The sequence below is a fragment of the Neovison vison genome, chromosome 4, assembly GCF_020171115.1.
Source record: "Neovison vison isolate M4711 chromosome 4, ASM_NN_V1, whole genome shotgun sequence".
NCBI lineage: Eukaryota > Metazoa > Chordata > Mammalia > Carnivora > Mustelidae > Neogale > Neogale vison.
In genome coordinates this window covers 213,463,577-213,490,139 of record NC_058094.1, presented here as the reverse complement: position 1 = coordinate 213,490,139, position 26,563 = coordinate 213,463,577, and the positions used below count along the sequence as shown (strand labels likewise).

General features: G+C 41.6%; 1 protein-coding gene and 1 non-coding gene across 7 annotated transcripts in view; both read right to left on the bottom strand.

Moving 5' to 3' along the window:
• The window catches only part of CALD1 (caldesmon 1), a 184,190-nt gene that overhangs the window by 24,550 nt on the left and 133,077 nt on the right, over positions 1–26,563 (bottom strand). For 4 of the 6 annotated variants that reach the window (XM_044246602.1, XM_044246603.1, XM_044246600.1 and 1 more), the window contains 4 exons: positions 15,700–15,846; positions 10,541–11,486; positions 9,199–9,273; positions 3,983–4,125 (listed from right to left, as the gene is read on the bottom strand). In XM_044246602.1, the coding sequence (XP_044102537.1) occupies positions 3,983–4,125; positions 9,199–9,273; positions 10,541–11,486; positions 15,700–15,846 (1,311 nt within the window). The remainder of the gene's footprint in view (positions 1–3,982; positions 4,126–9,198; positions 9,274–10,540; positions 11,487–15,699; positions 15,847–26,563) is intronic. The other 2 variants (XM_044246605.1, XM_044246604.1) reach the window with 1 other exon arrangement.
• LOC122905771 lies at positions 22,201–22,307 on the bottom strand. Its single transcript, XR_006384447.1, has one exon. It is a non-coding gene; the product is annotated as a U6 spliceosomal RNA (small nuclear RNA).

Sequence of the window (26,563 nt, the reverse complement as noted above, 5' to 3'; positions counted from 1 at the left end):
TTTCTAATGATGGAACAAGAAAAAGAGTAAGATAGAAAATGAGTTCAAGACTGCATTGATAATACTGATCTTATGCATACATCTCATGCTTTTTAAACACTGAAGTAGTTCTCCCCCCCCAAGATTTTCATTTATTTATTTTAGAGAGAGAGAGCATGTGTGTGCACAAGCACAGGGTAGGGGAGGCAGAGGGAGAGGGACAAGCAGACTCCCCCTTGAGAAGGAGACCAACTCAGGACTTGATCCCAGGACCTTGAGATCATGACCCGAGCCAAAGGCAGACGCTTAACCAACAAAGGCACCCAGGAACCCTCAAACATTGAGGTATACCATGTCCTTTCCAACCTTTTCAAGATGGAAAAACAAGTCTTGTGGATCACAATCAGCATTAAAACAAAATGAAACAGAAAACACCAGAGTGAACTGCATGGAACAAGGGAAAGTGCCCTGTCTTGACATGTTTGTTTCAGTGATAAGTCTCTATGCAGCTCTGTACTGGGTCATGATGTAAAATTTATTTCTTACTAAGACTTTAGGTTAGATGTTAAAATATTGTTCTAGGTTCTTGACAGTGTAAGATGAACTTTTTAAATTTTGTACTCAAACAAAGGTTAGAGGGTCCCTTGAAACTTGGATGTTGCCCTTTCAGAGTCTTATAAGTTCACAGGTCTGTGACAGTACAGAGACAATCTCTCTGCACTAGTTCAAGGTCTTCACATCTTCAGAAATGAGTTTGCTCTTCCTTTAGTGGATGGGCATTGGACTGGCAGAATGCATTCCTAGAGAAAGCTCTCTGAACTCCACTAGGTGTCGCTCAGTCTTCAATTTTGGACAATGAAACGGTCCATCATTAGGGACTGGTTCAGCTACTTGCGACACACCCATCCATGTGGGGGAATACGCTAACATTATTAACTGTAAGCTTATATTCACTGGTCCAGAAGGGTAGCTATGATATAATGCAAGAATCAATTAAAAATATATATTTATAGTTATACACACATATACATGCTATATATATTTTTCTATTTTGAATATATACACAAAAAATATCTGGGTAAAATGTTACTGGTAGTTATCTTTGGGTAGTGGGTGCTTATTTTTGCACTTCTATTTTCTGAATGTTTCATAATGGGTATCTTTTTTCCCCTATAATTAGAAAAAACTTTAATTACCATGTTAAAAATAGACCACAAAACAAATACCTGGTTTTACGCTTTTTATAAAGTCCTTGGTATAAACTGCTTTTTCTATACTTTGCTAATTGAGTGATTTTTAAAAAATTTGATGCTTTGGAGAAAACAATCTAATCACAAAAAACAGAACTATCAGATGCCTGGGTGGCTCAGTCAGTGAAGTATCTGCCTTCAACTCAGGTCATGATCCTAGGGTCCTGGGATCGAGACCCACATTGGCTCCTTGCTCAGGGGGCAGCCTGCTTCTCTCTCTGCTGCCGCTCCCCTTGCTTGTGCGTGCGCACTCTCTCTCTGACAAGTAAATAAAATCTTTAAAAAAAGTCCTTTAGGAAAAGAAAAATCAGGGGTGCCTGGGTGGTTCAGGCGTTAAGTGTTTGCTTTCGGCTTGGGTCATAATTCCAGAGTCTCAGAATCGAGCCCTGCATGGGGCTCCCTGCTCAGAGGGATGCCTGCTTCTCCCTCTTCCATCCCCTCTGCTTCTGTTCCCTCTCCTGCAGTCTCTCTGTCAAATAAATAAATAAAATCTTAAAAAAAAAAAAGAAAAAACAAAGATCAAAGGAGGCAATAATTAAATCAAACATAGGAGCTTTGGTCAAAACAGTAGCAAGAGCTTTGTCGACGTGACCTCTACTCAGATGTACCAGCATGCCCTCAGCACAAGGGCGACACTAATATGGAAATTTCTCCCAGAAGGTCTCTCCTCTCTCCTTGCTTCCTTAGGCGTATGTCTAGATGAACATCAGATCTTTTATCACGAACACAGTTTGTTCGCAGTTAGGCTAGTAGGCACGAGGCTATTCTAAACAGAGGCTCCCACTCCCTTCTTTATGAAGTTCCTTGCTTTATAAGTATATACAGCAAAACCAGGCATCTCTGCTTCCGTTGGCATCAACTTCAAACTGAAAGTAAAACTAACCTATGTTGGCAGCTAAACAAAAATGAATGATATGGTGGGGGCTTGTTTCTCTCTCTCTCTTTTTTTTTCTGCCCAAAGATGGAAAAATTAAGGCCAGAGTCACATTTTAGAATTCTCAGTGCTACATCTGCTGCCATCCTTGCGATTTTTCTCTTTGAGTTCCCAGCTCTCTGGATTTCCACACTATGGGCATGTTAATTATTAATATGAGTTTGGACTAGAGCTGGTTGGCAAGTTTGCTAATTGTTAACTTCTTTCTACTGAGAGATTTTAAAAAAACATTACTTTTCTTTAACCCACTGAGCTACCCAGGTGCCCCAAAACATTACTTTTCTTAACAAAAAATTTACTCATACCCCCAAAACCCATTTTAAACTATCAAATAATAAGACAGTAATATTGTTAGGCAATATTCGTCGGATACTTTTCACGAACCTGACACCATTCTAGGGCCTTGAAATATTAAACTACTGGCACTCCAGCAAGCTTTGGGCTTGCTTTGGACAACCATCAGGAATCAACTCAGTTTCTAGATTTTCTATGAATTCTTAATAAACTCTTACTGCTCTACTTAAAGTCTACTCTCTGGCCAATCACAAGGAACATCTATAGGATTTGCATGTCCTCCTCCTTTTCAGTTTACTTGGGCATTTTCTGCACACATTTTCTTTATAGGCTTGCCCTTGGGTCAATGTGATTACCTTTCCACTCAAATTTTTATCTAGAGAAATTGTTTGGGGGGGGCAATTAAATTTCCCCATTTTAGCTTGCTTAGAGGAGCAGAGCCCTAGTAGCTCTGCTGGCTTCTGAATGCCACAAAGGCTTTGGGGTAAGGAATATGTCCAGCTTCTACACAATACCTGCTCATGGGGGCTTTCTTATTTGAATTGTTCAGAAAAACAGGGTCTACAGGCAAGAATGCTGCCAAAACAAGCCCATGGGAATCCATGTTTCAGGGACCCACAATTTTTCCAGGACATCTGGCACAGCAGCCAGTGACATAACGGAGGTAGGAATTTGGCACCAATGGTTGGAGGGAGTATATGCGTGGGGGAGGGGCACAAGGCATCATGTGGCCAGGTGTCCATGGCTGGCTTCTGTAACTTGAGTCCTTCTACAGAACTGGGGGGAGCGCTCAGTATTCAGTATTCAGTATTTCTAGAAGTAAGGATTTACCTGTGCGTACTTGTCTGTCTGTCCTAAAATCAACTGTCCAGATATTCAACTTGATGGGGGGAAGCTGAAGCTATGCCAGAGGGTTGTCCAAAAGGTATTAAATGGAGTACGGGTGCCCTGCCCTATTCCTTCCTCTTTGATATTCCCAATGCATATTAACATCAAGTGCTCTCGAAGTTCTGTGGTAAAGAGATCTAATTAACTTAGTTAAACCTAACATTTCCTGAGTATTTGGCCACAGGACAATCTCAGTTTTAAAGAACATTTATTTATAATCTTTAAAAATATATATATATTTCTGAAAATGGTACTGACAAGTGTCTCTTGGGAAACTGGCTGGACCATACAGAGAATCAATGACATTAGCCCCAGTCATAATGCTTTCTAATAAACCGATCTTACATGAGCATATTAGTCATGGAACAAAAACATGGATCCTAAGCATGATCTGCTTTCCTAAATAATGGGAAAAGCAGATTAAACCTTGTCTGAGCAATGACTGCTGGTCTTCTGTTAGTGATTGATAGCCTGACCTGCTGACTGAGTATCTCTGAGACAATGGTCAATGACTTCACAACAGAAATATGTTGCCCGTTTAGCACGTTTCTGTCTGGAGGAACAGGATAGGGAGGCTGATTATTGTTTTTTCCTCACATGAGAACACAGTCATTGTTAAGGAGCCTCTGTTTCTTACCTGAAACTATTCTCGGTGTGTTTAAGTTTGTGCGTCATGAATTCTCCATTCTGTGACTTCACTTCTGTAAATCCCTTCTTTCCATCCAAGAAGCTCTTCACTTCTTTGGGCTCTTTGTCCTTCTTAATCTTCTCATCTTTGATCTAACCAACAGTACACATCAGGAAGAAACATAATGATAAAAGTCCCATTAGGTTTTGGTTGGTATCACCAAATAAGACCCAGAATTATTAAGAAGCCAGGAAACTGAGAAGTAAAACAAACCACTGGAGAATCATGTGGTAGAGCCGGGGTCAGAGGAAATTCTTAGAGCGTGAGCTATGGTCCTCCTGCCTCTGTGCAGAGATCTAGATCACAATTTTACGAAATCATCCTTTATTTCACTGGGGTTTTGTTTTTAAGAGCAGTGGAGGTGTTACTGTTTGGAAACTATTATTTTCTGGGAATTCCATATAAGAGTAGATCTTTGTAGTTCTCACTGAAAAGAGTGATCATTAGTGTGGCAATGATGGGAGAATGGCCTGGTTGGTTGGACAGGTTTTTGTTTTCTTGGATGAAGACTCTGTCTTAGAAAAGGACACAAATGTGTTGAGGAGGGAAAAAGGAAACCTATCAAGGAAACCTACCAGATCTGCCAAGCCAATTTTGGCGTTTGGCAGGGGTAGCCCACCCTTGTATTTTAATCAAATGAGTAACTAGGGTCCTGAGGACTGAAGATATAATAACCCTACCTTAGGGGAGACGACTCAGACCTGTGGGACCATGTTGGTAGTCATCTAAACCACTACATTTCTAATGCAACAGGAAACCGAAGTGGTTTTGTGATTGTTGAGGAGACAGAGGAAAGTGATATATGGAAAGTGGGTGTTAGCTTTAGTTTTTGTGAGTTTTGTCTTACAAGGTCCTTACAGTAAATGAGACACATTATTTCAAAACAAAGTGAATTTACATAGCTTGTTAGGGGGTTGAGATTACCTATATCAGCTCACCCATTCCTAAACCATGAGTGTGAAAACAGGAGAGGTTCATTATTGCTCTATTCAAGACAACTAGGGACAAGACACTCATGTTCTGGAGCAAGCAACAGAGGAAGTGTAGGCATAAGAACTTGGGCCTTCAGGAGATGCCCAAGATGGCCTCCTCTTATCCGATCTCACCTTTTCCCAGCTATTCCTCTGATACCCTCTGAACAATTACTCCTGAAGTGCGGGTCTTACTAAGCACAGTACTTCTATTTCTCTTCACTGAGGAGCCTTGAATAGTCCTCTGCCTGACGGCCTTCTTTGGATGTTATTTGATTAAATGACCACAGACTGACTATTCACTACCATGTGGCCCTTAGTTAAGACTTCAGTCTTCCTCCAAGGCTATCCCTTGGACATGCTGAAAAAGGAGGCTGTTCTTCTGCCATTCTCTCTGAGAGCTTTGGCTAGAAGTTAGGAAAGCTGAGATTTTGGTCCAGCGCTGTCAGCAGACTAGCTAAAATGAAATCACCTGGTTTCTCTGGGAAGTTGGCTCTACATACATTAAAAGAGGTTGGACCAGAGGATTCTTTCCTCATCCTTTATCCTGTTATTTCCCTCTTGGCTCTTGATTTGTTGTGAAAGGCTAGAGAGAAGAGAGGGAAGCTCTGGGCTGTCCTAAAGCTTGACTGCAGCTCTCTGGTGGTGGCTCTTGCCCCATAGAAAATCTGTGTTCTCCGGGCGGGCAGGAGCAGACATTGCCTGTTCTCGCCCTGACCTTCATTGCTGGATATTGTCCCAGATACCAAAGATTGGAGTTTATATCCTGGTTAAGAAGTATCTGGGAATGCAAATTTGGGTCCTGTTTCAGGAATCCACAAAACACATTCTGAGTCAAATCTCATGGTTTTAGAAGCACTATGCAAAGAGAAATTACTTTTAATTCATTTCTCCTATTTTGGGGTCAGAGATATTTCCAATCTCCCAAAATGCATTAACTTATTGACCAAAAATATGTATAAAGTAGATTTGTAAAATAATATATGTCTAAGAGAAGAAAAATCCCCGTCCCTTCTTTTCCAGCTCTGCCTTTACTGGCAAAGTCTATAGGGGATGGATATTCTCTTTCGAAGACTTTCTCAGAAAAATTCCCAATGATGGGGCGCCTGGGTGACTCGTGAGTTAAAGTCTCTGCCTTGGGCTTAGGTCCTGGTCTCAGGGTCCTAGGATCAAGCCCCACATCAGGCTCTCTGCTCAGCGGGGAGCTTGCTTCCTCCTCTCTCTCTGCCTGCCTCTCTGCCTACTTGTGATCTCTGTCTGTCAAATGAATTAGAAAAAAACTATTTAAAAATTTCCCAATGAAATAATGATTTGAGTTTGCAAATGGTTTTCTCTTTCTGGGAAATTAAATAAATAAATAAATAAATAAATAAATTCATGCCTTTAAATTTTAAGGAGCATAGTGGAATAGATTCGAAAGATTCAACCTAAACTCGTGAAATTCTGAGGGAAAAGCATTTGATCTGCTAGCATGAAGAAAATCTGTGTCGATGGGTTCATAAGTATCCTGAAGAGTTAATGTGCTTCACATTCAGATAATATTAGCATATGAGAGGCTCTGGTCAAATGAGACAGTTGGATAAAACTCTGGATATTTGGGATATCCAATGGGCTAACAACACATGGGTGTATGGGAATTCAAGTGACATGTCACATGGCACACTTGAGGGGGCCAGAGAGACCCTCAAAAGGTCAAGTGCACAAGTCAAAAAGACTGAGCTGTCAGTCTCTGCAGAATGATGTTTTGCATTATTTGGTTTCAGGAGAGTGACAAGAACCGATGCAAGTTACATTTCACATTAGGTCTGACACATTTCTGTTAGACTCAGAAGCCTCAGTTCTTTTCTGGGTGTCTTTGCTACTGCAAGTTTGGTCTGTGAACAACACGGACCTCAGTGGTAAGCTCGGACTCCACCCCAGACCCACTGAGGCAGATTTTGCAATTCGTAAGATTCCAGGTAATTTATAAGCATGCCCATGTCTGGGAAACTTTGGTACATGATATGAATATCAGTTTCAGTATTACATGAACAACTCTGCTGGACACAAGTTTTCTGTTAGAGGCCAGGAAGAAACAAACAAACAAACAAACAAACAATTCGGGGGTGAAGAATGAAAAAGAGGCATTATTTAACTGGGGAGGAGAAAAAGAAAGCTAAGATTCAAGGTTGGTGATGTTCTGTGTTCCATCGCCAAGAACGGTAAAACTGCAGGGCTGCAGGGGGATAAAGACAGTTTTCCCCCGAGGTATTAGAGTGACTTCTGGAAATGTTTTCTCTAAGAAGTCTCACGTGATGTTTGTGTTTACTTGTGGTTGACTGATCCTGTTCAGCTCCCTGAAAGGAAATATTTTTTTGGTTGTTAACAAAAAAGGGGGGGAAAAAAGAGGATGGTGTTGAAATGGCTAAATCATGTAAAATATGATTCAAAGCTGTTTACATAAAGTAACCACACAGCTAGCTGGAGGGGGGGAAATCTAGTCATCCAATTAGTAATTGACATATGCAATGTTAAAGCAGAGATGCCAGATTTTTTTCCTTCCTTCTTTCCTTCCTTCCTTTAGTTTTTTTGAGCCTCGACTTAGTGTCTAATCTGGCCTTGTGTAAAAAAGGGGCCAAATTTTTGGGATTCTAGAATGGGGTGTAGAGCAAACTGGGAAAGGGGCAGGTCTGAGATGGTTATACCACTAACACTGTTGGGACTGGGGCCCTCTCTGAAAAGAGGAAGAAGGATGAGAGCCCGTTCTTGCTCAGGGGCACAATACATAGACATAGAATGTTTGTGTCATTAAAAACAAATCACATCTTAGGGAAGTCAATTACATTTTAAATACGGAATCCAAACAGTGCTCTTTCAGCTTCCCCTCCCCCACTGAGTTAGGACCTCATGCCCTCTTCCTTCTGTAAAGCGGTCCACCATGAAACACCAGCTTTATCCAAGAGTCTAAGTGGGACATTTTTGTTTGAGTTTAGTTCCCAGTAACTTTCATTTTTTTTGCAGATGAATCTGTAGGTGTTTTTCCGCTATGAAATGAGAACAGTGCTTCCCAACAATATTCAACCATTTCCTTAGCTGCCTCGTTTAAACCAAATTGAGCTTTCTAGTTCTCAGCTTTATGCTTCTGCCTTCCTTTAAATGCGTGGTGTCGCATTCAGTACTGACTCCCAAACCCCCTCAAGTTCCCTTAGAAACAGGAAGGTACGTACATCTTAACCAAAAACATGATCTAGGGGGTTCTTAACTTTTTTTCTGTGAATCTTATGAAAAACCATTTAAGAAAATAACCATCACCCTGCTGAATCTGGTTTACCTAATTTTCTAACTACGGATTTTTCTGTTTCTTAATATGTGCCACAATGGGCAGATAAGTGCAGCAGAAGTCGATCTGAGCTGATAACTCAACAGCTCTGATTCAGTCCCATATGCCAAGTAACCCAAATCTCCCTACCTTCGATAATTTAGTTTTACCACATTTAAGCACTTTGAACTTATGAGATATTGTTATAAGTTTTAGGATTACTTGGGACTGACACGAGGCCAGGCTTTCTGATGTGGCATTTTGATCACGTGGGGCGTAATGACAGTCTCTGGACAGCGGCCCTGCCCCCACTGACTCACTCACTTACCTACAAACACCCTGGCACCAGCTCCCGTGTGTGCCTCAGAAATGCAATGCAGAACATTTTGCCAAACTTTTCTTTTGAAAATCAAATACCATCTTCAGTTCATTGAATTTTCTACTGAGATGGGGGCGGGTAGTGTTTTTCCTTTGGAAAGTTGTATCATTAATCAAAGCCAGTTGAAAATACTCCACAAGGGAAATTCAAGTAGGATGGTTCAAGGAGAAAAAAAGAGCACTTAGAAGAGCAGAAAGCGGGAAAAATGGATCCGATCAGTGTTTTTCAAGATTTCTGTGACCCACAGCCAGAAGGACAATTTCAGTCATGATGTAGTACTGCTTACAATATCTGATATCTTCTATTTTTTGGTTTCGTGTCTTAAAATGTCATTGACATATTTAACTACTTTTGAGATGCTTTAAGTTGATTTCACCATTCAGTGAATCATGAAGGTCAAGTCGTGGCTTGAAAAACACTGGATTAGAGGTTACAATTTTGAGATCAGCAGATCTGAAAAGTCATGGAATACTCTCTCTGTTGCTTTATGTTTAGGTTACTTCTCAGTAATATTTACCTCTTTTTTGAAGGTAGGCTTGTCTTCTTGGGATTTTTCTCTTTTAACTTGTGCTTTGGCCCCCTTTTCTTCTTCCTTTTTATTTTCAAGAGTGGCAAGGTCACTTGTTTAAAAGAAGCCCTTTCTAGCTTATAAGAGTGAGAGGGTGCTCAGGTCACTCTGCATGTGGCTCAGGACTTGGCTGACTCAGTGCTCACATAGGCCTGGGTGCCAGTGATTTTGAACAGCAACGTGGGATTGTTTCTTTCCACCAAAACTGTTTCTCACGTGCCTGCCATTGTGCTCCCTGAAACCTGGCGTGACGTGGTGGTCCTTTGTGCATGTTTGCAAACCTTATGTGTGGTTTGGTGCATTTTGTTTCTGATGGTCCCAAATGTAGCTGTGCTCATGAGCCCCATGTAACAAGCAAGAGTGAAAGACAACCTCAGCACAATGCAGACTCAGTGATAAGGGTTCTCTCTGCAAATGAGAATATGCAAGCATCTTTCTTTCTCTCCTTTTTTTATGGGAGTAGGGATACAGGCCGTGGTTAGCTAGAATGCTTTTAATGCAGGCTTGCAGACAGAAAAAAAAGTCTTTCACAGCTTGCAAACACCTCCTCCCTCCATTTCCACCCTTCTCAGGCTACATGAATTTATTTATGTCATCCCAACGATAAAAGCAGCAAAATGCATGCTCTTAATTACCAGTCAGTTATAAACTGATGCCACCCCAGATGAATGGCTTTCTGCAAGTCTGCATTAAGCTCAGGTCTACATGATGGCAAATTGTGGTTTTGACATACTTAATGAAAGGTCCAAATTGGCTTTTTTCCCTCCTTCGTTACCAGGTGATTTCAAGGGGGTTATTTTTGCCTTCTTAAGATACAATTTCTGACCATGATTCTTTATGTCATTTTCCCACCCCACCTTTTATAATTTTTAATTAAATGCCAAACATATGGATAAGGGGAGGAGTTACGGTCCTCTTGCCTCATGTAGACCTATGGCTAGAGGTAAATTGTTAAAAGGAAAGAATTGAGATTCAGGTGCAGAATTGTAAGTCAACACAGCACTGCCGCGCTTATCATCTTTGGGTTAATTCATTTTTCTGGTCTTCATAACAAGCAAGCAAGAGCAATTAATCTCTCTCTGGCTGTCCTAGTAAATTGGGTTGATTGACTATTTAGCCATCGACTGACTGCTTCATGCTTGCATATTGCTATGGCCGGAAAAAATGAACAGCTTGCCGACTGAGCAAGCACGTGGGGTTGCAGGAACGTGCCTCGGCCCCAAGTCCGATGTGCATTACATTTCTCCCAAGTCACAGGCATCACACGTTTGGTGCAAAATGCTTACTGTACCTGTTTCTTTTGCACAGCTGTCTGAAGTTTATCTTCTTGCGCTTTCTTTTCATTTACCCATTTCCCTTTCATTTTCTCCTCTACCTTTTCCCCTGTGTGCTTTTTCTCTTGCATTTCACTTCTGTTCTCTTCTAGCTGCCGGAGCTTCTGCTCTTCTATCTTAGCTTTCTCCTCTTCCTCTGCCTTTGCCCGCTGCCTCTCCTCCGCTGCTCTTCTCTCTCGCTCAGCCCTCTCCCTCTCGGCCGCCTCCCTCCTTTCTCTCTCCTGCGCAGCTGCTCTCTCTTCTGCTTCCAGTCTGGCTTGCTCCTCTGCTACCCTCTGCTCCTGCTCAGCTTTCATTCTGTCTCTTTCTTCCGCTTCCATCCTGGCCCTGTCTGCCTCAGCTTGCTCCCTCCCTTCTGTCTCCAGGCTGCCATTGTGGGCGACCTCATCTGCACCCCGTTCCTGCTCCTCCTCTGTTCTAGGCTCTTCTGCACTGAGCTGCCCGGTTTCCAACGGCGGGACCGCTGTTTCTGTTGTTCCGCCTTGTACGGTCACCTCTACCTGATTTTCTTCCCGGCTCCCTTGCTTTGGCTTCTCTTCCTCCTCTTCCTCCTTTTCTTTTCCTTCCTGCTTTTTCTCCTCAGCGTCCCTCCAGTCGTTCTTCTGATAGGACTTGGTGACGATTTCCGTCTCCTCCATCTCGTATCTTTCCTGGCGACGCTCACTCTTTTCTTCCTTCTCGGCGGCCTCGCTGTCGGCCGCGTTGTTCTGCATCCTCCGGCTGGGCAGCGACAGGCCCGCGTCCGTGACCGTGGGGTCGAACTCCTTCTGCCGCTCCAGGGCTTCCTGCAAGCGTTTCTGGCGTCTTTCCTCCCGCCGAGCCAGACGCTCCAGGAGCGCAGCCTCGTCGTCGCCCTCCAGCTGCGTGTGTGCGGTGCTTGTCTTGACCTCCTCGTCGGCCACACTGGACAACAGAAACGACACCAAAGGCAGCTGCTGATTAATGGGTCAGCGCGATCCGCGCGGCCTGATGCGAGCCGGGGCGAGGCTCACGGTCCCGTGTGGACCTAGGGGACGCCCCCACCCCCGGTACCCATTTTTTCTGGTGGCGCTGGCCTGCCTAGTGGTCAGTAGAGAGAGCACGCAGGCCTCTGCCCTGGGTCTTTCTCCCGCCACGGGCATCTACTCTACCTGCCGCAAGTGCTTTCGGAATCGGGGCAGCCGGCAGACAAAATGGAGGAGGCTCCGTGTATAAATACCTCCGCTCCCCTCGCCTTTGGCGGTGGATAACCGGGGTGCCTGCCCCGCCCTGGATCTCAGAGTCTCCCGGTGGAGGTAAGCTCTGGATCCCATGAAATCTTTATTTGGTCGCTCTCCCTTCCTTGGTTCACTGTCCCACGATGCGACTGGTGCCTCGGGATCGGTTCCCAAATGAATGACTTGGGCTTAAATCTTTTTTGTCCCAGAATCTGCTTCTTGGGCAACTCAAACTAAGACAAGGACGAAACTGAGAAATGAGCTCCTCTAGTCTCATACAGTCTTTTCACCTGTCGCCAAGTCACCTAGGAATCCTGAGCTGAATCTGTGGGGTGCACGGCACTTGGAAAGGAAGCAAGTGTACATCACAGAGTGGTGATGCCGTATTTATGCCAGTGACCCCCGTGGTACAGGCATCTGACCATCCGTCACAAGTCATGCTCCCCCTTCTGCAGTCCCAGGGAAGTCACAGCCAGTCAAGGAGTCTATTTCTGACCCTCCCCTCTTTCTTGCATCTAGGTGGAGCCCTGTGTCCAGTAATTCCCAGTCTAGTGTGAGCAGAAGGGATGTGTCTAGACCAAGACAACTCCGAGGCAGAAGTGCATTCTTCACCATCTCTATCTCTGTTAAGTAGATCAGAAAACTTTAAAGCCCAGGAGTTGACAGAGTCGTAAGAGGAAGGAAAGGAGGTGACCAGTTCTGTTTACTACTCAAAAATACCACACTACACTCATTTGTGTTACTGTACCAAATTATTAAAATTTGGGGCTCGTTGTTACACCGGCTGACGTTACCCTAATGCACACACTGTCTTCACTCTTTGTCAAGATTTCCATGAATAGAGGGTCTTTAGCCCTTCTCTGTAGTAGACAAAGAATAGTTAAATTTGATGTTTATTCAAACAGAAAAGCAAAATATCTAAAAACCAAACTGTACCAAACCTATCACCTTACTCACTATTATAGCTCAAAGCCAGAGTACTTGGTCTCCACTGGCATGAAACAACCAGTCATGTGATACCAGAAACTGTGACCAGAGTTGGAAAAATAGGTCTTATAAAGTTTAGAAACTCCATCAAATTTCATAGTTCATACTGAACTGGGCCCTTCTGAAGTTCAAGTTCACTTAATTTTGGAAAAACACATCTCACATTTAACAATAAGAAATGGCAGAGTAAAGGCTAGATATTAAGCTTCCTTGGCTTTAACTCATGCTGTAGGACACTGTCTCCCTGAATTAGACAAGTAAGTATTAAATTTCCCTAAAAATACAAATAGTTTAGAATTTAAGGGGAAACGTCTACACATAAGGAATCTGGATCAACTGAATACAAATAATTTTTAGAAGGTACCAAAAATTCCAAAGCATTAGCCAGATGAAAGTACTTCTGAGTAAAGAAACCAACAGATAGGGTCATCTTGGTGGCTCAGTCGGTTTAGTGTCCTACCCTTGATTTTGCCCCAGGTCATGATCTCAGGGTTGTAACAAAGAGCCCTACTTTGGGTTCCATGCTGAATGTGGAGCCTGCTTCTGATTCTCTCCCTCTGCAACCTTCTCCCACCACTGTTCACATGTGCACGTACTCTCTCTCTCTCTCTCAAAGCAATAAAAACCAGATTCTAGGGACGCCTGGGTGGCTCAGTTGGTTGGACGACTGCCTTCGGCTCAGGTCAGGATCCCAGAGTCCCAGGATCGAGTCCCACATCAGGCTCCCACCTCCATGGGGAGTCTGCTTCTCCCTCTGACCTTCTCCTTGCTCATGCTCTCTCTCACTGTCTCTCTCTCAAATAAATAAACAAAATCTTAAAAAAAAAAACAAACAGATTCTACTGGATCTTTCTTTGCCTATTTATAATCACAATAATTATCAGTAGAGTTGAGTACCATTTAGGGTCGTTCAGCCCCATGAAGGACACTTCTTGTGGATAATTAATATGTCAGAGATAAATTATATGTTCTCAGATCTGAATATGCTTTATTGAAGGAGCACCTGGGGCTCAGTTGGTTAAATATCTGCCTTCCTCTCAGTTATGATCCCAGGGTCCTAGGATCGAGTCCTGAGTCAGACTCCATGCTCAGCGGGGAATCTGCTTCTCTCTCTCCCTCTGCTCCCCTTGACCTCATGAACTCTTTAGCTCTCAAATAAATAAAGCCTTTAAGAAAAAAGAATATGCCTTACTGAAAAAGAATGTGTGAACCAATCAACAGCATGAAATAATTACTATTAATAAATGTGAAAAAAGAAGAGAAACCACATAGAAGCAAGATTTTAAAAAGCAAGAATACTACTAGTAACTTTTAAGCCACTGTTAATAACCAGATTCAGGAAAGGCCTCAGAATGCCATTTCAAAACTTTCTTTCCCTTCCTGTTCAACTCTAGAATAATAAAGATAGTGAATGACTATGTAGACCTCTTCTGTAAGGCTCCGATAACATTTTCCCAATAATAGTTAAAATTAGGTGCTTATTATGTACAAGGCACCATGGGTTTCATATGTAGTATCATCTCATTTAAATTTAACAACATTCCTAAGAGAGAGGTACAATTTCCATTTCCATTTAACTGAAGAAACACAGTTAGGGAAAGGCCAGATTCAAATTCAGAGACAGTAGTGAACCCTAGAGAACATACCCACAACCTCTTTGCCATACTTCCTTTTTAATTAGGAGCTACCTACCAAAAACAAGGTCTCTATGTCTCTACCTAACCAATAGGTTTCTTTATTGAATTCATCAGGTCTGACAGAATCTTCAAGACTTTTAGAAACCTATGTACCCACTCATACTTAAGTTAAAGAGGCCAGAACTGTTTTCCTTCAATTTTTTCTTGTTGGATTGACTTAAAGGAACTATCAACAATGCCCTTCCAACACACACAAAATAAATAGGCTAAAACCAAAACCATACACAGAAGCTTCTGTCGTAGCTTCACATTTATTTAGCCCATAAATACAAACAAAAATTATTTTTTTCTCCAACCGCACCCCCAAATATTCTCATCTTTTTTATACCTTGGGGCATAAGGTGACATATGTGTGAGCTTAGAAAAGCCCATTTTGAAGAAGTTGAACCGATCAGGAGTTTTCAACTGTCCTGATCACTACCAAAGCCTGTATAGGAAAAAAATGTGCTAGTAAACTCATAAGCTTGTTTGAATAAATACATCACATTAAGCAGGATTCTGCACCTTGCTGAATATTGTAGTAATCAGAGAATACTGACTGAGGCTGTAGATCAGGAAAAATAAGACATCTGCCATTTACATCTACTTTAAAAATTCAAATATTATTTGCTACTGGGAGTCATAGAGGACCTATTAAGCTAATAAATCTTCAGTTCATAACAGATGACAACACCCTAAAGAATGAATGTCAATAGTTTTCCTTACTTAAAGATGTAACCCATCATAGTTAGTAAATAAAAAGATTACTAGAGGGCGCCTGGGTGGCTCAGTGGGTTAAGCCGCTGCCTTCGGCTCAGGTCATGACCTCAGGGTCCTGGGATCGAGTCCCGCATCGGGCTCTCTGCTCAGCAGGGAGCCTGCTTCCCTCTCTCTCTCTCTGCCTGCCTCTCTGCCTACCTGTGATCTCTCTCTGTCAAATAAATAAATAAATAAGTCTCAAAAAAAAAAAAAAGATCATTAGACTGTAAAATAAAATAAGATAAAGCACTTCAAGTGGGGTGTGTGCAGGGGATGGCAGAGGGGAAGAGAAGAAAGTAGTGGTGTCTGGATTTCTAAATCAGTTTGACTATCTTATCTGATTAGGGGCCTACAATGACCACAAAAATGACTGAATAAGTTAGACTGAGAAAGAGTTGAGCCGGGCTCAAGAGAAGGGAATGCTTTGCCCAGCACATTCCATTCATCAGACAGGCTAAGAAGTAACTTAGAAGTTCTCCATTCTGGGAAGGACAGTACCTGTTCTGGGCATTCACCTCCACCTGGTCAGTCACCTGCCCCAGGGATTCTTCCTCCTGCTTCTGCCGCAGCCTCTCCTGCCGGGCGCGGCGGCGCCGTTCACGGGCGGCCTCTTCCTCGTCGTCATCGTTCCTCTGGTAGGCGATCCTGCAACGTCACAAAGACAACCTCTTGAGCATGCCAGCCGCCAACCATCTTCACCAGGATCTCTGCCAGATCAGCTCTGAGTCCTTTCCTGACCTCAACCACTGACTGAACCAGAGAGTTCTAAATGGATCGTTCCATTCCACAGAGACATGATCTGCATAGTTTGCAAACTTCCGAGTATCTGAAAAGCACGAGTCTAATAGCTACACAGGACAACTTCCAGTGATCAAATAATAGCTTAACCTAAAAAAAAAAAAAAAAATACACAAAAGCAGGCTGTGCAGAGACTGTGGGTAAGCAAATTTAAATATCTTTACTAAACTACTTATTCTCATGTTAGGATTTCAAGGCAAAAATTTGAAGCACTGAATCAAAAAATAATCAAAACACTCGCTTAAAAGATTCAGCATGTTGTATAGAAAAGAATCAAGTTACCAAGCCAGGATTTTGGCATTAGTAAACCCAAATTGCTAATTAAAATGGAGAGTAGGATCCCCTCTTTGCTTGGATTTTATTTTTTCCTTTCAGTTCCTGATCACTGGAGAGGGAAGGTGTTACTGACAACCGACAGGAGGGTTTCCAAGTCAGTGCGGCTCCCTGTAAGGCCCCCTTTTTTGCTCTAAAACCCATGCGTTAGGATTCTACCCACACAGGTTGGGCCCACCGTGGTAGCCCCCAGGTGTATGTGTAGATAGAAACCCAAGAGCTGAGGCAGGTAGGGGAAGCACAGAGGGCTCTCTCTGTACACATAGATGGTATCAGGCTTTTGTAGTTTGTCTGAAGCAAATACCTATTTAGGAAAATTATACAATCACCATCACTGCATTACGTACATTTCCATTAATATTATTCCCAAATCAAGAATTGGAACTGGGGAACTACAGATGTCCAAACTCAAGGAAAGCGATCTGCATGGTTACTTACCCTGGCTACTTGTGAAGGAGGAACACATCTGAGATACAAAGTCCCAAGGAAGTAAGGCTAGGCTGGCTGGCCCAGGGCCAAGCTGGCCCGATGGGGCCATGGGTTGGGATGGAGCCGCAATGCACAGTGGGCCGCTTTTTACATTGGGGAGTTAAAGCCCTTGTCTTATGATATTACTTACACATCTACAAATAGATATCCAGATATATAAACATTTCATGCTTAGAATTCTTACATAATGACAAACCTAAAATAATTTCCAAATGAAAGAAAATAAAATAGCAGAACCATGTAATTTGTACCAACAATAGGAACCTACTATAACTGATGATGGTTTGCTTATGTTAGATTACAGATGAGACATCTTTAGGCTTAGATCCGACACTTTATTTCGTCTGTGTCTATCTTTTGACTTCAAGAATACGAACACTATGAATGTTTTTTACCTATAAAAAACAAGACTAACCATTCCAAAGTTTGGTTGGTTTGTTCTTTGTTGCTTCAGAAAATCTGACTTCATACTTATTAAAATATGCTAGTGTGCAATACTCAAGTGTCAATGTAAGTAACTAAAATGTCACAGCAATTCTGTGAAACTGACCGGTTTATTTCTACAGATATGGAGAGAAGGGCGGTGTGATCTCATTGAAGGAGGAGTAGGTTATGACTCAGTAAACCTTGTTTCTAGAACTGCTCTCTTACTAGCTGGCAGCCCAGCCCTTTAACCTGAGTTAAAGTCCCTTGCCTGTAACTGTGTGACAGTCAAATGAAATCCCGGATATGTTATGGTATGGCATTTCACAGTGCAATATTCTGTTGTTATTAGCAAAGTTCACTTGAAAAGCTGCTTTGTGAGGAAAGATGAGTTCAATTTTAGACGTGCTGAATTTGAGGTGACAGCATGACATGAATCGAATGTTCCTTTCTAATTCAATCACACTGTAGTTTGCAATCAAAAGCCCTTCCCAGTGGTTTGGCTTTACTCTTCAGATTCTTGGCCTAATGTTCCTTTGGGTTATTTCTCAGTAGACAGCTTTAACCACAGCAGGGAGAAGGAGCCCTTCATGACTGCTTCCCAAGCTAATCAAGCAGAAAGGCTTAATTCATTCTTCTACATCTCTGGATCAGCCGTGAGGTCTTGGCTACTACTTGGGGGCCTTTCTTTTCCAAAACAAGCAAGAGACCTAAAAGCTCCATCTGGGATATCCTATGCTAAAAACAACTCCCCCTGCCTTCCCCTAAGTGGAATCTCACATGAAACCCTCAACTTCCCACTATACTTCAAAGATTTGAGCTATTAATTGCCCTCCACATCCCACCTCCCCAACTAGACCTGCCATCTCTCTAGGCCAGGTCATACTCAACCCTTCTTCATCTTGGATTTCTCCTCGGAGGGGTGGGCTGACAACCAGACCACTCACTCTTCTGTCTCTCCTAACTCTTCTTGTTTGGTGTTCTCCATTGGTAGCTCCTTGCCTAGGCTATGCAGTTATCAGAGCTAGATTTTTAAGGATCTTTTATTACTACCAATAAAGAAACATATTAAAGTTGTTTTCAAAGTTCAAAACAAACAAGGAGCCAAAATACTTTCATGGTATTTTGAATAACAACATGCCCAGTTGCTGGCTCAGTCACATACCACTTGACTTTATAAGTGAAATTCCGTCCCTGCCAAATGACTTGATACGTGTGGAAATTCTTCGACTCTGAGACTTCCTCCATGAGCCTCAGCGGCTGCTTGGCTTCTAGGCCTCACCCGCAGCAGCTCACCTTCACGCTGCTCCCACAGGTTTATTACTTTTCGTTCAAAATGGACAGCAACTCAACTGTTTAATTTTTTCTGATTCTAAAAGTAACATACATTTCTTATTTGCGTAAACCAGACACTACCAGATGTGTAAAAGAGAAAGTGAGAATCAACTCCCTAATCATACCACTCAGATATGGACACAACTAACATCTGATATATTTTACCACACATTTGTTTTGCATGCATGGATACTTTTGTTTTTAACAAACTGGGACCGTGTTATACATATCATTTCATAAACACTTTCTTTATTTATGACTGTTTTTAACACATTTGCAAAATCTAATTTTCCACAGCAACACAGTATTCTGTGTATAGAACCACATAGCAATTATATGGATGTACTAGTCTGTAACCTATTTTCTGTAGATGGACAGTTAGGATTTTTCCAACTTTATGTTCTTATAAATGAGGCTGCAAAGGACATCATTATAGATATGCTTTTATGTTCAGCTATTTATCTAGGAAAAATTCTCAGAAGTTAGCATTTCTGAGTTTAAGAGTATCTTCATCTAAAAGGCTTCTTTCTTTTTTAAAAGGATTTTATTTATTTATTTGACAGAGAGAGAGAGAGGGAACACAAGCAGGCGGAGTGGGAGAGGGAGAAGAAGGCTTCCCGCCAAGCAGGGAGCCCGATGTGGGGTTCGATCCCAGGACCCTGGGACCATGACCTGAGCCAAAGGCAGATGCTTAACAACTGAGCCTTTCAGGCGGCCCTAAAAGGCTTCTGATACATGTTGGCAAACTGCCCTTAACAGAAAGGTATACAACACCAGCAACATAAGTGAGTGCTAATTTCACTCCAAGCAGAATTTGTCCAAAGGACAGGCGAGTACGCAGCATCCTTAATATATCAAATGTTAGCACAACCTCTACTTGGAACTCAGTTAAAAACAAAACGTTAACGTTTCTAATCTTCTGCACACTGGACTTAAACATATTTGAAATGCTGCTGACCAGTAAAAATCATACCTAACGCCCACTGGCTTGTAATAAAAGTATTCCAATCCCTTTGTTCCTTCTGTGAACCTTCAGCAGATGCCAGCTGAAAGCAGCCCAGTGGTATTCTGCTACTGGTCCCAGATGACTTGGGGCAGTGTGGGACCCAAAGTTCCTCGGAATCATCTGAGAATGGTTACACTATGTTTATTAGAGATTTAACCATTTTACTACAATCTGTTCTTCTAAGAAACTGGTAACTCACTAATGATAGGTAAGGCACCTGTATTAAATATCAGTTTTGATTGGCCAGAATCCATGGTTTTCTCAAGCCTGCTGGGTGTAAGCAGGTTTATTATGGAGTATTATGCTTTGTTTCTGCTGACCACCTTCACTCGTCTCTTGGAGAACACCTGGTGAAAGATATGATTGATCTCACTGCAGGAAGGCCAGTGCTGCTGGTAGCATCAAACATTTGGAAGGAAGAGCACGTGTGTGTGTGTGTGTGTGTGTGTGAGAGAGAGAGAGAGAGAGAGAGAGAGAAAATAAGTGTTAAAAAGTCTCAAAAGTCCATAAAAATTCCATGATGTTATTTGATTGTGTCAGTGGTATGAAAAAAGGAGAGAGGACTGGCTTGTCTTTCATTCCCAGAACCAGCAGCTTAAAGGTTCTGGTGTTATAGGAAAAAACAGAAGTATGCAATGGGAAAATTTTCTTGGAATGCTGTGGCTTTCACACCAAAGACGTTTTAAGTTTTTACCATCAGAGCCCCATAGCCTCAGTATATTCAAGTAACAAGATAATCATGTTACATGCTGTGCCGTTTAGACAGAAAGTTCAAATAAATAAAAGTACTGCAGACATGGCAAGTAAGAAAGTCACTGAGGAATCAGTGTCTACACTTGGACGGGCTGGGGTCGGCTAGAAGGGAGAAAGGCGAAGTGGCGAGGCTTCTGTAGTAAGACACTGGAGCAAGGCGCTAGTCATCTTGCCTCAGTATTCCCCTCACCCCATCTTCCCCATCAAATATTTCTCAAGACTTGCACAACACTGGCAAAATTCTTCTAATTTCACCTAGAGTATAGGCTGTTTCATTTTGTTTGTACCCTGTGTTCCCCACTAAAGAGTATTGCCCGACTACCTTTCATTTTGTCTTTTTTTTTTTTCCATTTTGCAGCTTTCTGATTTGAGACTACAGTAGATCCTTAAAATTTTCAAGCAAAAATGCTGGCAATGTATTTAATTAACCAAACAAGATCTCTTATCGGGAAGTTGGGTTTAAAAATAGGATGAAGAAAAACAAGAACCGTTTTTATGGAGGGGGAGGAAGTTGATGTTACTGCGTGTTTAGAAGCACTGAAGACCTACAGAGAATGAAAAAGAAGTGTGGTTGAGTCTATAATGAGTTTAAATTTACTTATTTTACGTTGATAATCACAGTACTACTCTGAGAAATTAACTGGACAGCCAAATAATCAAGTTTGGATTTGCAGTCTTGCTATTGTTTTTTTCTTTTACATACATGGTATATATGATACAATTATTTTGCAACTTAAAAAACAATTTAATAATATATTTGATGATTTTCTAAATCAGTTCATCAAGACATAATTTATTCTTATCATCTACTGCACAGGAGCCCTCGGTTTACTTAACCATTTTCCTTTCGACAGACATTTGGGTTTTTCCTAGTTTTTCTCTGTTGCATATAGTGCTACAACTCTGTTGCATACAGTTCCTTCTTGTGCACGCCTTTTATAGGGTAGATAACTGGGAAGTGGCATAGTGTACGTTCATTTAAAGATTCTGTCCCATCACCCTTCATAGTAGTCACTCCAGGTGTTTTGAAGTGAGAATTCCCCATGCTCTGTCACTTCAAATAACCAAGTCATATTAGCATACATTAAGACAGCCCCCTGCTAACTGACAGGACCAGAGAAAATATTTAATCTTCTATATCTTGTATAGCAGTGGTTTCTACTATTTTAAGAAGGTGGATCCTTTTAAAATATTAAGAAGGGGGCCTGAGTGGCACAGTCGGTTAAGAATCCGACTCTTGGTTTCGCCCCAGGTCATGATCTCAGGGTCATGAGGTCGAGCCTCACATCAGGCTCTTTGCTCAGTGTGGAGCCTGCTTGAGATTCTCTCCCCCCCTCACTCACGCTCTCTCTTTTTCTCTCTCTAAAATAAATAGATCTTAAAAAAAGTTAAAAAACAAAATATCAAGAAACATTAAGGTATCATAACTGCTTAAATTTTTGTTAGTTATTAATAAAATGTTTTATAAAATGTCTGTAAATTCAACAATACATAAAAGGGTATCTGTCTTCTAAACCACTGCATTTCTATGTATTTGAAGAACAGTTTCTCTCATACCTGAAACAGTTACTTATCAGACCACAGAAAGTCCGGGCGTGGATATGAATCTGGGAATCTCTTCCAGTACCTTCACCACTAGAGAACCACAGGTGGACCACAAGAGATGACAAGAGCACCACAGAACTGACTCTGAATTGTCACCTTCAAAGCCTTTTGTTTTTCAACATCCCTGTGCTAGTAAGCACACCCACACACAGACACACATGCAGACCCACAGGTTAAGCGAAGAAAGCCACAGAGAAAATAAAAGGCTCAAAGCACTAAAATGAGGCCTATTTATTAAAGACTTTTTTTTTTTTTTTTTAAATAAGGAATGTTTCACGAATTTGCAGGTTACCGTCGGGCAGGGGCCATACTAATCTTTCCTGGATTGCCACAATTTCAGTGTCGGTGCTACTGAAGCCAGCACTGCTTACAAAAGACTTAAAGAGGTCCCCATGCAGATCAGTGTCCCGAGTCTCTCTGCCTTCCTTGTCTGTGCCACATTCCCGTATTTTAAAAAGAGAATTCTGCACCTAAAATTCTAACAGACTGAATAAATTCACTGCCAGAGATCCTACCAATAGTTCACCATTTGCAAATTCACAATAACCTGTGGGCTGGTAGGGTTGGCTGAACTCTCAGATCGGCTCTCCCCTCCCTGCAACCCATACTATTTCCACTTTCACACTTTCATATAAGGAGTTGTCTGAGAGAAGATGGTGTTGGTTGAGGTGGGGAGATTCCAGGTTGTAACTGAGACACTCAACCACAAACATGATCCTGTCCACAGCATTCTGCAGCTCTCCACTCCTCACAGTGGCCAGATTCAGGAGAAGGCCTTAAGGAAAAATGATTTCTTCTTCTTCTTCTTTTTTTTTTTTTTTAAAGAAAAACTTCTTAGTCAATTGCTTTTGTCTGATTTCCCTCACTCTTGGTTCTATGTCATTGTCTTAACCTGTGTCTTAATATGGGATCCAACTTAAAGAGTTAAAACCTCTTGTGGGTTACAGATGTATTCAACTATTAGGAGGCAAAATGACGCATACATACTTTCATTATTCATTTCCATGTACCAAAAGCCCTGGTGACTTTCTTTCATAATATGACTTGCAAGCAGAATCTCCAAACATATCCCATCAGCTCTGTGAATTGCTCAAAAGCTCTTAGCAAACTCTCAGGCAATGCTGTGATCAGGAGGGAAAATCCAACCTCCTGAAACAAGTCCTATTTGCCCCAGAGATTTACTGTATGTTCTAAAATTAAAAGAAGTTTATAGCAACATTCCAGGCTCTTAGATATCATTTTGTTTATATGTGGTGTCTGCAAAATGTTGTGGTTTCGTTTAATGAACATAAAGTCCAATTCTGAATGTTTCCCCCTTGAATTCCTTAAAGAAAGGCATTAAAAATGACAATGGAGAAAAAAATCAAGTAAATAAAAAATTTTTTAAGGCAGAATATGTTTAGAAATGGGTTAATAGCTAATAGTCAACTGGTCTGCTAGTAATCAAATTGAATAGAATGAAAGAAAAGTTCCTTTGATTTAGAGTACATATATATTTTAAAATATTGTTATCGGGGCGCCTGGGTGGCTCAGTGGGTTAGGCCGCTGCCTTCGGCTCAGGTCATGATCTCAGGGTCCTGGGATCGAGTCCCACATCGGGCTCTCTGCTCAGCAGGGAGCCTGCTTCCCTCTCTCTCTCTCTGCCTGCCTCTCCGACTATTTGTGATTTCTCTCTGTCAAATAAATAAATAAAATCTTTTAAAAAAATAAAATAAATAAAATAAAATATTGTTATCATTTATTATATATTTATATATTATTTATTTTATATATCTATATAATTATATGAGGTTTTTGGTAGGGAAAGAAGGTAAAAATAAGCGGTCATCATATAATTCACTGCTGTATCAGTGGTGTGCCTCTGGCCAGGGTGAAGGCATATAGTCTTACTCTGAAAATTACTCTGAAGAAATTTACCCTGGAAGAGAGGTATGTTCTATTTCAATTATTCCCTTTCTCCACCCTGAACCCTTCCCCTAACACCTTTATGAGAATTACTACAGTTTGCATAGCAACGGTAAGTTCTAGATCCCAACAGTAAGACACAGTGTGCTGACATCCTCCAGGGCTCTGATACATGTCATCGCTGCCAGCTGTCACCCTCCGCCTTACACATGCTTCATACAATGGTGACATTCTGTAATCACATGAGTTTTATAACCACAGACCACGGTGCAAAAACATGTGCCATGGAGCGGGGTAGAAAACAGCATCAGACAGTGAAAGACGCACACCCCTCCACCTTGCCTTCCTCTGGGTTATTTTAATTATTATTATTAATTATTATTTAATTATTATTATCAATTATTACTCTCCTACTTTTTTTTTTTGGTAGTTTCACTCCCAAGGTATGCATGCCTCAACAATTTATTTTATTTTTTTATTATTTTTTAAAGATTTTATTTATTTATTTGACAGAGAGAGATGACAAGTAGGCAGAGAGGCAGGCAGAGAGAGAAGGAAGCAGGCTTCCCATTGAGCAGAGAACCCGACGTGGGGCTCGATCCCAGGACCCTGGGATCACGACCTGAGCCAAAGGCAGAGGCTTTAACCAACTGAGCCACCCAGGCACCCCAACAATTTATTTTTTAGTTTTGCCTTCTTACAACTTTATGTAATTATACTGTATACATTCTACGGTTAGTTTCTTTCTTTCTTGCTTGCTTTTTTTAAAAAAGATTTTTATTTATTTATTTGACAGAGACAGACACAGCGAGAGAGGGTACGGAAGCAGGGGGAATGGGAGAGGGAGAAGCCGGCTTCTGACTGAACAGGGAGCTGGATGTGGGGCTCCATCCCAGGAGACTGGGATCACGACCTGAGCTGAAGGTAGACGCTTAACAACTGAGCCACCCAGGTGCCCCCTATGGTTAGTTTTTCACAAAACGATGTGTTTCCGAGATTCATCTGTGTTTATGTGAACAGCTGTGGTTTAGAATGATAGACGAGGCACAGCGTTTTGCAAACATTTCTTGAGGCTGGAATTTCTATCTAAACTCTTTATTCAACTGGTACTATTTTCTTTTTGAAAGTCCATAGACTTTCATTTGACTCCTGGGGCAAATAATACATTATATGTTAATAAAATAATTTAAAAAATAATTTAAAAAATAGATGGTTAGTGATATTCAGCAGAACTAAATGAACAGAATCTGGATTTTCTTTCTTAATGAATTGCTATTTTTTTGAAAAAGATCTATTTATTTGAGAGAGAGTGAGATAGAGAGTGGGGGGCAGGGTGGTAGGGGCAGAGGGAGGGAATGACAAGTTGAGGGGGGATCCTGACTCGGGGTTCCATTTCAGGACCCCAAGATGATGACCTGAGCTGAAATCAACAGTCTGATGCTTAATGGACCAAGCCATCCAGGTGTCCCCACTGAATTGCTATTTTTATCACAGTTATTTTTGAAAGGAACAAGGCATCTGTCAAACCTATTTAGTACAGATTTTGGAGGACTAATTCCATGACAGTTTCCTGAGATTAAACTAAAATCTATTTTGTCACAGACAGGACTGCCTTTACATCCCTCCCGCTATCCCGCCCTGTTAAAATAAGCTTGGTCAGATCCAAACAGGTCACCGTTTCATTTATAAATGTTTGGAAAGTGTAGGTATGGAAAGAGCAGGTTGATGATGGAGAAGATCTACTTTGCTCACTTGGTTATTAATGTTGAACTTTGGTCAAAATGAATGAAAAGGAGTGAGAGAAATGTTTAAGTGGCCAATAAGAAAATTAAAATAATCAAACTTTCTTTATTTTTTTAAAGATTTTACTTATTTATTTGACAGAGAGAGATCACAAGCAGGCAGAGAGGCAGGCAGAGAGAGAGAGAGAGAGGAGGAAGCAGGCTCCCTGCTGAGCAGAGAGCCCGATGCGGGACTCGATCCCAGGACCCTGAGATCATGACCTGAGCCAAAGGCAGAGGCTTAACCCACTAAGCCACCCAGGCGCCCCTCTAACTTTTCTTTTCCTCTCTTTTAACTCTTATCAACTAGTATAAAACATGACTAATAGAGATAAACCCAATTCTGTGTTTTCATTAAGTATGACCTTTTCTTCATCCCCAACCTAGGATTCTTTGTTTACCAAGAAATATTAAATAATAAGAATCTTAAATAAATACAGCCATTAATAAACTTGGGCTTTTAAAAATGTCAACCAAAAGAAAAATCTGACTTGGGGCTGTTTCCTGACCGCTGTATCTATTTTTTTAAAGATCTTATTTATTTATTTGACAGAGAGAGGGAGGGAGGGAGGGAGAGCACAAGGGGGGGGGCAGCAGAGAGAGAAGCAGGTTCCCTGTGCAAGGAGCCTGCCATGGGGCTCGATCCCAGGACCCTGAGATCATGACCTGGGCTGAAGGCAAACACTTAACCGACTGAGCCACCCAGGCTCCCCGCTGTATCTATTAATTAAGACAATCTTGCTTTCATGTGCACAGTAGATGTGGACAAAAAAAGCTCGGCTTTAATTTTTTTCAAATACAACATATTAAAGTAATTCAGACCCAGGTGTCTGTGACTGGCAACACTACATTTTACCAGTCCTTTCTTTTGCACTAGGTTTGCACCTGGATATATAACTGGCTCAACAACTATGCCAGAGCAGGGTGCAGGGAG